At 58.6% G+C, this 16,468-nt stretch overlaps 1 protein-coding gene across 4 annotated transcripts in view; it reads right to left on the bottom strand.

Annotated features, from left to right (window-relative positions):
- Positions 1–16,468, bottom strand: part of PTPRF (protein tyrosine phosphatase receptor type F) — an 84,507-nt gene that overhangs the window by 35,120 nt on the left and 32,919 nt on the right. For all 4 annotated transcript variants that reach the window (XM_075555056.1, XM_075555029.1, XM_075555046.1 and 1 more), the window contains 2 exons: positions 11,241–11,429; positions 1,851–1,961 (listed from right to left, as the gene is read on the bottom strand). In XM_075555056.1, the coding sequence (XP_075411171.1) occupies positions 1,851–1,961; positions 11,241–11,429 (300 nt within the window). The remainder of the gene's footprint in view (positions 1–1,850; positions 1,962–11,240; positions 11,430–16,468) is intronic.

Below are 16,468 nucleotides of genomic sequence, written 5' to 3'. Positions count from 1 at the left end.
AGAGCCTGCCCTGGGGCCACAGGCGGGCCGCTCTCGTCAACCAATGGGGCAGGTGAAGTCAAAATGGGGCCTGGAGATGAGACCGGGGGCTAGTCCACAGACACAGGGGGTGGGGTAGGGGTGGAGGTGGTCGTGGTGTATGTGTGTGTGCGTGCGTGCACAGAGGCCAGGCTGGGACAGCCTGTTTGAGAACCGCTGTGCGTTCTCTGCCAAAAAGGCTCACAGACTGTAGCGAGGCAGGCAGTGCAGGCAGACCTGGGAGGGTGGAGACAGACCATGGCAGGAGCCAGGTGACCCTTGCCTGAGCATGCTGTGTTCATTCTTCACACAGCGGAGGGCCATAAACGGCTGCTCCCAGGGACAGGAGTGAAGACTACCTGATAAGGGTGCCAGCTATCTAAAGCAGCTGGGTTCAGCTCATGTCCAGATGAGCCAACATGAAAGCGACGCTGAAGAAGGTTGTGGAGTCAAGATGGCAACGTGGGGGTCTGTCCCCTTTGTGTCTGGGCCTGCTCTGGTCTCAGTGCTACCTCCTGCAGATCTGCCCCAGGAAAGGTGCCTGCGGAACTGGCCTGGAGTACCCTTTCGCAGGGGCAATGGTCACTTCAGCTGGACCATCCATCCCTGGTGTCCCGTGCCCCCAACAAAGCTTGCCTAGAGCTGTGTGGGTGGGTGGATGCGCCCTAAAAGCAATGCTGCTGACCCCTTCACTTCAACACCTCAGCCATTTGGGTGGCTCTCAGAGTCCTGGCCACCCAGTTCCAACCTTGCTCTTGAAGATGGGCCCTGGGTCGGCTCACCTGAGCCCCCAAAAGCAAGAGCCTTGACAACAATGGGGGTGGTGGCATGCACTACCTTGGGCCCCCAACTGGTGAAGCTGCACCCACTGTCTCTAAAATGCTCCCTGTTCATCACAAACAGCCCCTTGGCTGGCTCAGCAATCGGACTGGAAGATGCTGGAGGCCTCTCTCTCGACCGTGAGCCTCCTGGCAAACATAGCCTCGTCTTCTTCTGCCTCATCTGATCAAGTCTGGGCGCACCGCCTGAGCATGGGGTCGACCACGCCCCCCACCCCACCCCCAGCCCCCTGGGTGGACAGGCGGCCAGCGGCCCTCATGAAGGCTGCACAAGCACTTAGCATGATGAAGTCATCGCTGGGAGGAAGCCGCATACACTTTCTCCCCATCCCCCATAGCAGACGGTTTAACTTTTAATGATGCCATCTGTGTGGGAGGGGGAGGCAGGGGGCGGGGGGCCAAGCCCTGCACACGCCCCCAGGCCTTTCCTGGGCATTGTGCAAACCAGACCCTGTGCGTTCTCGGCAAGAGGTGAGTTGCCCTTGGGGTGCTCTGCCGGAGGCCTGGGCCTGTCCCAATTAGAAATAGCTATTCACCCAGGGCAACGCACTCTGCCCAGGCTCCCAGCTGCCTCGGGGCGACTCCGCACGGAGCCTGAGTGGCCAAGGACACACCCAAGGCTGGACTGCCCCAAAGCCCAGGGCCAGAGCAACACTGGCAGCCACCATCCTGACGAAGGTGGGGGGGTGGGGGGTGGAGAGCGGAGTTGAAAAGCACATTTGTATATAAGCCTGCCCGTGTGCAGACACCCTCCACTGTGAACCCCGCTCAGAAGGTCTCTGGGCGGTTTCGAGGCCCATGTGGCAGGACCTACAAGAGATGCAAATGCTTCAGGAGGGGCCTGCGGGGGTGGGAAGGCACGGTGGTGGCAGGGGCCAGCCCTGTGGGAGGTGCTGCTACGGCTGTTGCAGAAAGAGGTAGAAGAGACAGACTGGCCCTGGGGGTCCTTGCATGTCCGCAGATGCAGCTGAGCTCTGGCGACAGGGTCCTTACCTCGCACGTACAGGTTCGCCGGGGCCGAGTAGCGTGTGCCTGCGGAGTTGGTGGCCACACACTCGTACTTGCCTTGGTCCGATTCCTCGCTGCTCTCAATCTGCAAGGCACCTGTGGGAACACAGAGGGAGAGGTCAGGCCCGGCCAGGGACAGGGACAGGGGGTGGGCTCTTGGCAGCATCTGTGGCTTCTGCTGACCAGATGCTGTGGTACATCCGGGACACACCTTGCCTCTGGAACTGCTTCTGGGAATCTCTCCCCGATGGGCCCAGTGGCCCTCTGGCTGGAACCTCGGCCTGCCTTTGTCCACCAGAGCTATGCCCACCTCCAGCTGGCACTGGAGCCTGGTGGCCAACAAGTATCGCCCTGAATGTTGCACCGCTGGCCAGGCACCCGAGCCAGGCATGGGGGTGGCCCCTTGAGATGCAGGCCCCCCATCCAGAGGCATGCAATGCCCTCGTTGGCAAAAGCCTGAGAATTTGCCACCCACCTGGATTCCACAGCAAGAAAGGGGCTTGTCCAGGGCCCTAGCAGTCTCAGCCCACAGCACCCATCCTTCCTCCCATCCCACCAGCCCCACCCATTCCGGCTCCTCTTCCCCTGCCTGGTCCTGCTAAAGTGCTTCGACCCACCGCTGCTCCTGCATAATTCAGGAGGCTAATGGGGGCTGGGGCTCCCACTCGGGTCAGCACCCTGAGGGGCTGTTCTGGCCGCAGCCGGACAGACAGGAGCCAGGATGAGGGTGGTGGGGGTGGTGAGGGGGCGCTGAAGAGGACCCTCACAGAGTAGAAGAAACAGGCCTGAAGCCAGTCTTTCCAGGTCCAGGTGGAGGCGCCCTGGCAAGAATGTGTGGGTGGGGGAGGGTTGGAAAGGCTAGATTTGGCTACACGCCCCCTCGCACCCCCCACATACACAATAAACATCCCCAGACCGTCTGCAAGAGCACAATAACTCCTCCCAGCACAAGCAATGCTCCCCGCCCGGGAACAACCTGACAATTACACCCACACAGGACAGCCCAACCGACAGGTAATTGCCTGGACAGGACAGAAAACCACTGCCTGCACAGGAGGCCCGAGCGACCCGAGCAGCCCCCACCCCACCCAGGCAGAATGACAGCACACCCACACAGGACAGACAGGACCAGTTACCCTACCCCCGTGGACCAGCAGGAGCCACAGGAAGGGCCCAAGCCTGGCTTGCTCACACCTGGAGGTACACCAGGGTTCTGAGTTCTAACACCTGTCAGATACCATCTAACACCGGCCCCTCCCACCATCCACACCTAGGACAGCTGGAGGGGCTGACACCTGGAAGGGGAGATGGGATGCCCAGGCTCAGGAGCCAACCAAGGATGAGCAACTGACTGGCTATGGCCCTGGGATCCTTGAGACTGCCCGCAGACCCAGGTCCTGGCCTCTGCCTTCCACACAGAGCTCACGACACGTGCCAAACACCTATTTCTTGGAAGGACAGTCTTGGTGGGCCCCCAACAGGTCATGTTTATGGGATGGATGGGCGTTGTTACAGAAAATGTTTGTTCAAATGCAAAGGCTCAGGCCCCTGGCTGGCGGGGCAGCACTAAGGCCAGTACAGCTCGAGGGGAGGGGTGGGGAGGGGAGTCCTGGTCTCTGGGGCCAAGGTAGGGAGCAGGTGGTGTTATCTAGGTGGGGTCCCGACAGCCATAGTGGCCATCTGCATACCAAGAGAAAAACACAGCAGCTCACAGTCATGGAGTCATCCTGGCTCATAGATAGCGACCCTGTAAGACAGGGGAGAAGTGCCCCTGTGGGTTTCCAAGACTGTAACTCTTTACAGGAGTAGAAAGCCTCGCTTTCCTCCCACAGAAAGGCTGGCGCTTTTTAACTGCTGACCTTGTGGTTAGCCTAACACGTGACCACTAAGCTACCAGAGCTCCTCTCCCACAAAACCCCCCAAATCTGGAACCCAAACCAAGACCTAGGTCTTGCCATGCCGAGCAGGCAGGTGAGGGAGGCAGAGGGCTGGGAGCGTGCAGCTCCTGGCTCTGAGCGGGGCTCTGCCAAGGGTTCTCAGAAAGGTCTAGAGACAATGTGGAGGACAAATGTGACTGTCTCAAGAGTGCCTTCATCGTCTCCCCTCCCTTTCCCAGCCCCAGGAAGGGTGCCCTGTCCACGTTTAAAAAGTGGAGACACTTCCGAGATACCAGGCTGTTTTCTTTGAGAATGTTCCACGAGACTGAAGTCACACTTGAAACCAGATCTTCATGCGTCCAGAATGATCTCTAGACCCCCATGCTGCAGGGCCGCCTGCACGAGAACGCCCGGCATTAAATTCGGCCCTGGGTGTACCCAGCGTCTACACTAGTCTCAACGCAACAGCCTGTTCTCCAGGGGGTGGCAGGGATTTAAGCAAGCATTCTGATTCAACCACGTGGTTGCGGCTACTGGTAGCTGCTGGTGGTTTGCCCCTTGGCACAGGGTGACCTCACGCAGGGGGATCTGTGGTGAGCTACAGGGCTTTCAGAGGCAGACCACCAGGCCTTTCTTCCTCGCCCACCTTAGTCTAGAAGTTCCATGGGAACTCTTCAGCATCAGAGCAACACCCGGGCCACAGGTAGGTGAGGGCTATGCTTGAGGGGGACTGGTTGGAACCAAGTCCAAGGCTCCTTCGAAGACAGTGACAACCGACCATTGCCCCACCCTTGCCCTGTGAGTCTACTTTATAGAGGCGGGAACTCAAAAGGCAACTAACCCCGGCACGCCTGCCAGTCGGTTACGACTCACGGTGAGCCTGTAGGACAGGGTAGGGTTGCTCCCTAGGGTTTCTAAGGCTGTGAATCGATGGGAACAGTGTCCTCTCTTCCTCTCAAAACTGTCCATCTTTCAATGGCCAGCAGCCCGATGCAGAACCCACCCCTGCACCAGGACTCTTATCCCAGGGGAAGTCAATCTATCAGTGAAATTCCAGAGGAAAAGGGATGCCTCCAAGAGGAAAGGCGTGGCTTGGTCCTGCTCACCCATCTCAGAGGCTGATGCTTCACCTGAGGCCAGCATTGGGGACCCAGGCTTGCTGACCTGTGGGGACCAGGAGGTTCTCCTCCATGGGGCTGGCCTAGACGGCCTGGGCAGGAGGGCTAGCCACCCCCAGAGTTGGGCTTAGCCGAGCATCCCACCCGTCAGACTTGTAATGGATGAGCTCACAGGAGGCAATGGCTGAGTGGAGGTGTGTGGTAGCTGGCGGTGTGGGTGGGGCTGGAGCAGCTGGAGATGAGGCTGGAGAGGTCAGGATGGGGATGGGGGAGGTGACGGACGGGACGGGATGGAGCGGTGGTGACGGCAGTGGTGTGGTGTTGGCGAGATGCACGGACAGCATTCTTACCTCGGATTGGTGAACCACCTGGCGAGGTAATTTGAATGCAAATAAGATCAGAGAGAAGCATTAGTACAAAAGGAAGGAAAGCCAAACCAGATAAAAATAAAAACCTGAGACAGGGCCCTGAAGACATGGAGAACCAGGCTGGAGCCAGGCTGCAGCAGAGGACATGTGAGCAAGCTCCAGGGAGGGTGTGGGGGAAGCTGTGTCCCTGCTCACAGGGAGCTGATGAGGCCGGACAGTGCAAGGGGCCAATGGGGCCGGGTGACAGGAATCCAAAAGGTGGGGAGGGGCTCCTGGGGACAGGGGTGAGGCCACCAGGGGGAGGGCGAAAATTCCACCAAGGGTGAGAGTTCACGTCAAAACACTCATCAACTAGGGAGGTTAAGCACACAGGTATCCCCCAGACAGCTTTAGCAGGACTCTGGTCAACATTCAGTCCACTCGGCTCTGCTCAGACCACTGAGCCGACTGCAACCTGACTGGTGAAAGCCAGAGCCCAGAGCCCAGCCCATGCCCGCTCGGAGCCTTACAACCTGGGGCTCAGGAGCCTTGAGGGTAAGATCACCTGCTCTGGACTCCTGGGCCAGAGCCGCTGGGAAGCCCGTAGGCCCCTTTCCCAACAGGAGCTCCTTCTGAGGCTGTGCAGAAGTTCAATTCTGACTCCCGGAGCCCTGAGGCTAAGGAACCATCGTTCCGGGAGCAGATAGCCTCCCCTCTCCCCGTAAGAGCAGCTGACGGGCTACAAGGTGGACCTCATGGTCACCAGCCCATTGCCTATGCAACAGCACCTGGGGTGCCTAGGGGCTGGTGCCCAGGGCTGCTGCCTAGGCCCAAGGAGGGGGGAGCCTGGAGGTCCAGGGGCAGCGTTATCCACCTGCCCTCCCTCTTCTCACTCGGGGTGTCTTTGAAGACAACACTGAGTACTATCTGGTGGAGCCTGACAGCATGGGGGATCCTCCACACCCACAGAGCTGCGCGGAAACAGGCTCAACAGCGGGAAGGGGCTTGCCTAGAGCACCAGGTCACGTAGCCTGTGAGATGAGGCAGGGGCTGACGAGGACTGCCGGCTCTCAGACTCATGAGCCACTGAACAAGGCTGCCCTGCAGAAGCAGAGGGTGGGAGAAGTTGGACAGGAGGGCCAGACCCTCTCCCTTTGGCTGTTGGTGTGTGTGTGTGTGTGTGTGTGTGTGTGTGTGTGAAGGGGCGCAGGGAGATTACTGGGGGAAGAACCACTATAGTGACTCTTTGAGTGTGATCCAGAGGCCCTTGGGATCCCTACAGAGCCTTTCAGGGGGCTCGGAAGGTCAAAACAATTCTCAGTGACAATGAGACGTGGTAGTCTGCGTGGCTCACTGAGAGCAGGGTGGGTGGTGTGACATGCGATCCAGCCCCGACGGAAAGCACCGGCAGACACAAGGATCCAGCTGTCTTCCATTAAGCCCGAAATTAAAGAGATTTGCAAAAGTGTAAAATAATGCCATGCTTCCAACTGGATGTTTTGTTTTAGAAAATATAATTATTTTTCAGGAAAAAACAAAACAAACAAACCCATGTTATTCATGTTAACAAGTAATGGGTTTTTAAAGTTATTTTTAAATGAGTTAATAAGTATTTAAAATGCTCTCAGTCTGGCTATCTAATAAGGTAAATACTGATATACAGCTTATACAAACAAGAAGCACCTTTGAGTTCACTCATTTGAACAAGACCAGAAAGTAAGAGAATCCCGGATCTGTTCCTGGGGTCTGGCGCCCCCCCCTCATCCCCCGCAAAGCTTCAACATGCCACGTCTTGGGGTCTCTGGGAATAGTAACTTTCCCTACCAACTCGATAATCATTTCTTCTTCCTGGTTTCAGAGCTGGAGGTGGGTGGGGGCATTGGAAGGGGGATGGAGGCTGGCAGACTCACTGGTGGGGGCAGAGAGAGAGGTGGCAGGGTCTCAGAGCACCCCCTGGAGACTCTGGGCATTTCCCTCTGTGTCCTGTCCCTTGGGGCCTTCTGCTGCAACCAGAGCCCAGACTCTCCACCTAAAGCCAGCCAGTCATGGCGCCAGCACCTCAGGGGCTGTGGAAGGAGACTGCTCCCCTGGCGAGCACAAACCCATAGGGAGTCGGGGGGACCTGAGGCTGATGGAGATGCAGCTCACTCACACACTCGGTCACTCGGGGGCCAGGCATCCAGACACTGGGACAAGGGGGCCTGGAGGGGCCCAGGGCACACAGGAAGCCTCGTCCTCAGGACTCTCTTCAGGACTGCACGGCTGTGAGGGCCGACGACAGCTCCCCTGGGGCGCGCGCTGTTCCTTGTGATTGGACTTCCACTTTCTTCAAGACGGGGGAGTTGCCAAGGCTGACTTGCTTGGAGCCACAAGCAATGCTCCAGGAAGCAGCAGCCAGGAGCTAGAACGGTGCACTGCGCTGGCTACATCTGCAGCCCAAGGCCGCTTCAGTGTTGAAATGGATGTCCCGTTGAGAACTGAGGTACACCTGACCCACGTCATGGTATTTTCCACGGCCGCTATGCATGTGAAAGGTGGCCAGTGAGTGAGGAGGACCAAGGAAGAATCCACATACTTTAACTGTGGTCCTCGTGGAGAGTAAGGAAAAGTGCCAAGGACTGCCCCAAGGAGCCAACTGATCTGTCTTGAAGAAGTTCGGCAGAGTGCTCCTCAGAGGCAAGGACGCCGATGCTTGTCTCCCAAACTGTGGGCGCATTATCAGGAGAGGCCAGTTACTGGGAAAGGGCCCACGCTGGGTCAGGTAGAGGGCTATGAAAAGAGAAGACCCCACACAGATGGATCGGCTGTGGCCCCTTTGGTGAGCTCACATTTTCAGAATAATTGTGAGGATGGTGCAGGGCTGGGTGGTGTTCCGTTCGGCCCGGACACGGGGCCGCTGTGAGTCAGTACGCACTCAATAGCCCTAACAACGACGACAACGACTCTTTGAGACTGTCCCCGTTCCTCTTAGACCCACCTGGGTCTTGAGTTCAAAGTGTCCACTTGGGACTTGGGCAGCAGGTTGGTCGCAGTGAGAGAAATGTCTGTTGAGAGGACCTCCCATGTTGGCAGCTGTCCTCCTGCCCAGGTTCTGCTCTATTGATCAAGCCCAGGCTAGGGGTGCTGTGGCCCAGGCCACAGGATGCCCAAAGGGTTCTGGGTACTAGTGGGCTAATAAGGATGGGCCTATGGTGCTGTGGGGTCCTAATGGACCCCAGCTCCTTCTCAGGAGGCCCCCAAGTTCCAAGGATATGATGCTGGAAGCCTCTGGGTGACCCCACAAGAGTGCTCCCAGACCCTCGTCTCCACGTGTGACCCCAGGTGACTCCCTTAACCCAGCCGCAAAGCAGGCCCAAGAAGCACAGCCTGGCCTGCTTCATGGGGTTGCCGGAGAAGCAGCTGCAACCTAAGGTGAGAAAGCACTTTGCAAACAGCCGGAGATGATTAAACAGGGAAGGGCCCCTGCAAACGGCCAAGTGCCTGGGGCCTGACTCCAATCCATGAAGGGATGTCCTGGTAACACCTGCACTCCACAGCCCCAGGCCCCTGCTAGATGGTCATGGGATGAGAGTAAGCCAGGGGCCAGGGAGGGCAGTGATAGGCAAAGTCCTGGGATTACCAAGGCCCCTCAGGTGCCACTCCATCTATCCCAGGAGTTGGTCCACGGGCCCACGACCCACAGTTCCCCATGGCGGGAAAGGTTGTACAAGACAGGTCCTCTGTGGATCTGGAAAGCAGGGGACAAGTGGACATGTATCTACAGGGATAAGATTCCAAGTTTGGAGGGGGTATATTCATGGACCAAGGGCACAGAGACACCTGCTTGTGCTAGGCCTGGCAGGTTCCAGTGCATGGGGTGGGGGAAGCAAAAGCTAAGAAGCTCTCCATCTACGACAGGCTAGTTAGACAGACGGGAGAGTTCTTGCTGCCACTGTCTTACCTAGTCTTCACCATTAGCTTCTTTCTATAGATGAGAAAACCGAAGCGCAGATAACTAATTTAGCCGAGCCTGTGAGTGGTAAAGCTGGGACCCAGGACTTCACGTAGGCGCCTCAAGCCACTCGAGACCAAGAAGGGTCCTTGTGCACCTTGCTCAGGATTGTGTACCTGGTCGCAGTGGCAGTGAACGGCCGTCAGATAAGGGGGGAGACGGCAGGCAGGGTCTCTCGGGGTCAAAGACAAGAACCAGGGGGTCAATCTGAGAGGTGGGCGACCAGTCAAGAGGATGCGGTTCCCTGACCTCTGCAGAAGGGTCAGGGGGAGGGAACAGGGACTGTGCTGTCGCTCTGTGGCACAAGGTCAGGAAGAGGGAAGGAGCTGCTGGTGTGGAGTCACGTAAAGCCACTGGCAAGGAGCCAGCTGTGGTGTGAAGCATGCTGGAGAGTCAGGCAGCTTCACTGGTCCCTGGCTGAGGAAGACACAAAAAATCCACATTCACTGTCATCAGTCCATTCTGACTCATGCTGACCCTAGAGGCCTGTGTAGACTGGCCCCGTGAGTTCCCGAGACTAACTTTTTTTTTTTTTGAGACTGTAATGTTTTACAGGAGCAGCAAGATCCGTCTTTCTCTCAGAGTTTGAAACTGCTGAGTCTGCGGTGAGGGACCTGGAGCAAGGGCAACTGGAGGAGGCCCAGCAGGAGGACCAGGGCCCTGGGAGGCCAGGGAAAGTGAGATGGGTAGCTGAGTGGCTGAGGGCAGGGAGCAAGGCAGTGAGTGAATGGGTGGCGCTGGGCCTGCCCCACAGCACGCACATTAATACTTGATGAACGGACATGCCCACAGTGGCCCTTCCCGGAGCTGCAGCTGCTGACGGTCAGCGGCGTGCTGGGGAGCATCCAGGCCTTCAGGGAGGACCGCCCTCCTGCCCGAGGGGCTGCTCCAGGGACCTGGGAGGAGACTCGGAGTAGCCCAAATGTGCCGGCTGCTGTGCAGGGCTGGGCCGAGCAGTGGCGGCAAGCGCTGCCTGCCGGACCCTTTCCTGCTTTGATTATGGCTGTTTTAATTAACTGTGCTATAGCTGCCTCCATCTTGTTGAGTTTTAATTAAATTAAATGAGCTAACACTTCAAGGGCTGTCTCAGGCGACTGTGGCTGGGGCCAGAACCCTGCCCCTGCTGGGCAGCTCATCTCTCCCTCCTCCCTCCGGGCACACAGGGGTGTCTGACTGGCAAGAGTTGGCAGGGAGAGACAAGCACCCCAAGGAGTGGCAGGGGTGTCTCTGGAGCCTGCAGGGCCCGAGCCATCTCCTTCTTCACGAGGCCGACCTCTGAGGGGCAGCAGAGGCTCAGGAGGCTGCTGCCCATCCTGCCCAAGGCCCCACCATGCCAGGGCTGGCAGGAGCCTCTGGAGCAGGTCTGTGGAGCCAGCCCGTGCTGGTGGCAGATGCGCAGTGCAGCCTCTTGCCAGTGCCCAGCCGCCTTCCCCGCCTGCTCTGTTCCCACAAAAACAGAATCAATTATCCTGGCGGGAGCCTCACAGGCAGATCGATCAACGGGGCGACACCTCCCGCCAGGTCACGGCAGCAGCCTCACTCCCAGGATTCTCTGCTGCCACGACGGAAACATCCAGGAGACAGGTGGCTCTGGTGGCCAGGAGATAGGGCTGCAGTCACCCTGCTGGGCAGCAAGGCCCCCCAGGATCCAGCCTTTCGAAGGCTGATGAATCGGGTACCTTTGGCCTCCTTCCTGGGCCAGGCCCTGTCGTCTAGAGACACACTGGAGGGCCAGTACCCACAGCAACATTTCCACATGGGCCCTGCCCATGCTGTGATGGCACAGTGCTGTAAGGAGCAGGACTTGCCCAAAGGCTCCAAGAGCCTGGCGCTCCGGGGAGGGTAGAGCACAGTCCACAATGAACCCTCCATGTCAGAGTCTTCCCTGGACCAGGGGGGCCTGTAGCAGATCCAGCCCAACCCACCCTGCGGCCACCCGAGGCTCTCAGGGCCGACGAAGGAAGGTGAGGCCAACCTCGGATCTAGTCAGACAAGATTCCTAGCTATGTCTGTGCAGCCCCTTGACCCCGGCCTCTCCTCACCTGAGCGCAGTTGCTTGATGCGGCCATTGCTGGTGGCAGGATCCACCGGGAGGAAGTCCTTGAACCAGGAGATCTCGGGGTCTGGGTTGCCACCGGCGGCGCACAGCATGGTGGCCGTTCGCGCCTTCTCGACCACCTTCAGCTGAGGCCCCATGTCGATGGAGGGGAAGCCAGCGGGCAGCTGGTCCTCTGCAGACAGAGAGCAGACATGCATGTGAGGGCAGCCACTCCGTGGGCACCTTCCCAGGACTCCCGGGACAGTTGGGACCCTTTCGATAAATCCCAGCCCCAATCCGACGTCTAAGCCTGAAACTCGTGCAGAAGAGAGGACTCAGTTGGGAGTGCCAGGAAGCCAAGCCTCCACCTGCAGGCATCCATTTGTCCATCAACACATCTCTCTGGGCCCTGAAGAGGGACGGCGGGGTGGGGAGCCCACAGCCCATGTAGCGCAATCGCCACAGCGCAGTGGAGGCCCCACACTGGCCGTCCTCACTCTTGTCTGCACTGTTCCCTCGGCCCTGGCACCTGGCCTTCGGCTTCACCCCCAGGCAGAGCCCAGGTTGATCCGGACCTGTTCTCTGCTGCGGCCGGCCCCGATTCCCTGTCTGAGCACGTGGGGACCGAGTGGAATCATGGGGAGGCTGGGGCTTCTAGGAAGACACTGGAGGTGAAGCGCCACCTGGCTGCTTCCCCCAGCTTTGGGCTCAGGATGAGCAGCAGCAGCAGCTCTAGGTGGGCCAGCCTCACAGAGCCACAGTGCACAACCTGCATGCCAAAACCCAGACCAAACAGGGCCTCCCTTCGCCACCAGCAACTACTCTGAGGACCGGGAGAGTTTGCCCGTCCTCTGTGTCCCCTTGACTCCGTAGAGCAGGGTCCCAGGACCACAGCTGTTAGAATGCGAGTGTCTGACACTGACCCGTGCTAGCAGATCCTAGCTGGTGTTTTTTTGACGGTAGTACAGGAAGGGACGGGGGACAGGCAGGGATGGGGATCAGGACCCGGGGCCACCTTTCCCCAGCTCGTGAGAGACTCTCCTTCCCGGCACTCCACTCCTGGGCGGTCACCAACACTAACCCACCCGTGAAAGCCACAACTGATGGGGGAAAGCAAACGTTCTCTCTTTTGTCAATCTTCCAGGGGGGCGGGGAGACTGGCATGACTGGGCTTCACAGAGGTGGGGCCAGCACTCTTCTCTCACTTCCCTGCCCCTCGACCAGTGCTGGGGGTGTGTGTGGGAACATTACCAAGGAAAAGGCACGAGGCAGCCTCGGCAGGGGAGCGCGTCAAGGCCTGCAGGAAGGTAGCCCCTCTCTGGAGACTCAGAGACCCAGGGGACTTACAGGGGTGAGAGGAGAAACCCAGGGAAGGGCCAGAATTCCCATGATCTGCTGCTAGGCCCCAGGGGCACACAGAGAAAGAAGGCTGTGGCCCCACTGGGGGTGTCTTGGGCCCAGAGAGCAGGAGGACTCCCAGCATGGCCTCGCCTCCCAACTGGAGCCCTATCAATCCCGTACGTTAAACGCAGTGGGAATCTCGTTGACCGTTCACAGGCCCACATATGCTCTGACTCTTAGACAAGAAAGGCCGACCTGGAAGCAGGACATGGGGATGTACCTAGTGAGAGACACTTCCCTCTGGCCCTGCTGCTACTTGCTTTCACAGCAAGACTGCCCTTCCTGCTTCCCCAACAGCTTGGGGACACCACCTTGGCTGCGAGAGCCATCCCAGAGTACCAGGGCGCCAATCTAGCTCCTTCCAAATTTCAGTCCTGCCTGCCCTGCCCTCCTGAGCAATGGCAAGGAGCACTCGGGCCTGCCCGGTAGGAGTGCTGAGCACCCTGGTGGGGCCCAGGAGTCAGTGGGCCCCATCTGACCCATCAAACCCTCATTAAGGAGCATGCAAGAAGTACCTGTGTCTGCAGCCCCATGTCCCGAGAATCTACTCAGAATTCCTGACACGGGGGAGGTCTGTGGGACTTATGCCAAATTAAGGACAATTAATTTTCTTCCCTCAATTATCTCGCCCTCAATGGCTCCGTCCTTGGCTCCAATCATCCCCCAGGCACCATCGCCAGGGCCCAAGCCGGCATGTGTTAAGAGCTTTCCATAAAACAGCGGGACCCAAAAGCCAGTGCCTTGTGCCAACTAGGCTTCTAGGCAAAACCCAGAAGGCTGCCATGCTGCCACCTCAAGGAGTGGACGTGTGTCTCGCAGGAGGGCTCCAGGCGCGCAGGGATGACCTGCTGGGGTCTCTTCCTTCTGTGCCCCCAGGGGGCCTGCAGCACATTCAGGCTCGGCCAAGGACAGCAGCTGTGTACCCATGCCTGCCGTGTGTCTGGCCCGTCTGAGGGCCAAGCGTGCCGCTGCCAACTGCACCCCTGCACCAGACTGGCACACGCATGCCTTTCCGAATCCCTGTGGGAATCACTCAGGCCCAGGGCAAATCCCTCCAATTGGAGCCACAGTCGTCACTGCAAACAAACCTAGCCCAATGGGAGAAAGTGAGGCACAGATAGGAGTGATTAACCATCTTATCTATGGACCATTTGTATTACAGGCACTGTAAGCAAGGCTAAGTGCCTAACAACTAGCCCAAGGGTCAGCTGGTTGAACCAAGCCAGACGTGCCTCAGAAGGAAGGGCTGGCAGTCTGTTCCCGAAAGGTCACAGCCTGGAAAACACTCCTAGCAGTTCCATTCCACACACACTGACTGGGCAGCTGCTAACAACAGGCACCGGCTGTGTTAAAGACATTTTACAGAATGATGTATTTTTTACCCAAACCCTATGAGCTGCTACCAAGCTTTAGAGATGATGAAGCCTGCCCAAGGTCACAGGGCTAACCCGTGCCTGGGGTTGGGGTGAGACAGGTAGCAGACCTGGCTGAGGGGTATCCCTGGGGAAGCTGAGCCACTGACTAGCGTCGCCGCCCTCTTTCACTCAGCCCCTCCCATGATGCCACGCCCTCCGCCCCTCCCAACTCGGCAGCTCCACCTCTACTGCAGAAAAGACCCCTGCACAAGTCGCTGTCTTTTTGTTTAGTGCAAAGCGCACCCGAGTTGTCTCCTACATGTGGACAGCCACATGCACCCATGTTCTAAAACCGGAAGTACGGGTAACGCTGAGGCCCCCTCACAAGTCCTGTGGATGGAGGGGCTGACAGAACTCGAGGGGATGATGGTCCCTCCCCCTGCAGGCCACCCAGTAACCATGGTAACGGTGGAGAGGAGGAAGCCCAGGCAGAAGGGGCCGCGCGCGCACACTCATCCATAGTCCAGGTTGGAGCCGCCCCTCCCATCCCTCTTAGGTGGTGCTGTCGTGCCCCCCCACGTCCTCCCTTCTCAACTCTGGGGGACCTCCCCCCATACTGTCATGCAGCTGGGGTGCCATCCCTCTGCGACCACAGTGCAGTGACTGAGTGAGGCCAGTCCCAAGTCCTCATAGGAGAGTCCAGGAGGGGGTGGCCACCAGTGACGCCAAGTGTCTATGCCTGTCTGGAGAATGCTGGTCTGCAGGAGCACTGGGAACACACATGTCTGAGTGTACGCGTGGTGGGCACACATGGGCAGGAATGGCTCTGTGCTGAACTGCCCAGGTCTCCAGATATCACAGCAGTGTCCCCATGTTTCTCTCCAGAAAAGTCCTGCTGCTCGCACTGGGCAGAGGCAGCAGGAAGGGTAGTGCCCGGAGCTCAGAGAGGGGGCTGAGGTCCCACAGCAGTGGGGGAACTGGATCGCCTGCCTCTTCTCCTCCTATCATAATGGCTTCCTGGAGGAGGTTGAGTCCAGTAAGTGGGTGCGGTGGGCAGTGAGGAGGCTAGCAGGGGCGCTGGTGGAGACTAGGCTCGGGGCACAAAGGGGTCAGCTTGGACCAAGAATCTGCTGGAATGATGGGAAGGAAGGGTGGCTACTGAGGCCCGTACAAAGCACACATAGGGCCCTTTGTTCTGAGGGGCCTGGGATGCCCGGAGGCGCCTGGGCCAGTGGGAGGGGGCTGCACCAGGGAGGCTGACAGATGGAGACGCCTTGCAGGGTCCCTGGGCGGACAGCACCGTCTGTCAGCTTGACCTCCTCACCCACTTAGTCAGCTTCCTGGCGTCTCTGTGCATGTACAGGCACACTGGCACCACACACATACACACACACACATGCACACGCTCCCTAGGGTGGTGCCATCTGTGAGCCTGGCCTCACCCTGTCCAAACATACAGACACCTAGACACATGCAAAGCCAGGGACACACATAGTATATGTGCGGAAGGAGACAGGTGCAAAAAGAGAAACCCTCATGTACGTGTGGCGGGGCACCTGCAGTGACAAGCACCTGTGGAAAGCTGGCTTAGCAGGCCGATCCAGAGGCCTGTGCCTGCAGAGCAAGAGCACACACATGTACAGACCCGCAGTTAGGGAAACACCAATGCCGAGACACAAACAGCCAATGCAGGAAGGGACCTCGTGGGTGGTGGAAGGGCCTGCTCCCCGAGGCCTGTGTGCACTGAGGAAAACCAAGGCCAGCTCAACCCTGCCTCTTCCTGAGCAGGCTTGGGGCGAGGGCACCCCCAGCAAGGTGCCTCCTGACCTTGCCCAAGAGCCCAGCCCCCAGGCTCCGAGGCTGGAAGGGAGGCTGGGAGCCCAGGGCCCATCTCCCTTCGCAGCTTTCAGTCTCAATTTTCAGCTGTTTTTCCAAGAGAAAACTCCCACCTCTTCCAGCACTCAGATTTCATCAAACTTGGCATCTTAAAAGCCTGTTTTGTTTTTGAATCTGAGCTGTTTGGGGCCTGTCGGCAGCAACCACTAGCCCCCCTGCTGCCTGCTCCCCCCAGGGCTTCCCTGAGCCCCACCCTCCTATTCAACCTCTCAGCCACACACACTTAAGGAACCTGGGGCCATCCCCTGGCTGCACCACCCCCCACTACACACTCTGGCTTCACCAGCCCACGCTGGCACTGTCCTCCCCCCCATCCACTGACCAGCCTCCTAGGTTCAGGCCCTGCTCCCTCAGTCACTGTGGACAGCCACAGCATCCACTAGCTTTGCAGCCCCCTGCCTGACAGACCACCACCCAGGTCTCCGCTAACACCAGATGTGAAGCCCAGAGGCCACGGCTGGGCTCATCTTGCCTGATCTCACCGCCAGCACCCCACTCACTGACCACTGGCATCTCCCTGACACCGCCTCCTCCTAACATTCCCAGTTTGTTCCTGAGGCTCCATCCAAGAGCTTTCTCC

This window comes from Tenrec ecaudatus, chromosome 1 (genome assembly GCF_050624435.1).
Source record: "Tenrec ecaudatus isolate mTenEca1 chromosome 1, mTenEca1.hap1, whole genome shotgun sequence".
NCBI classification, from domain to species: domain Eukaryota; kingdom Metazoa; phylum Chordata; class Mammalia; order Afrosoricida; family Tenrecidae; genus Tenrec; species Tenrec ecaudatus.
Note: the sequence above shows the minus strand (reverse complement) of the source record. Positions and strands in the feature narration are given on the sequence as shown.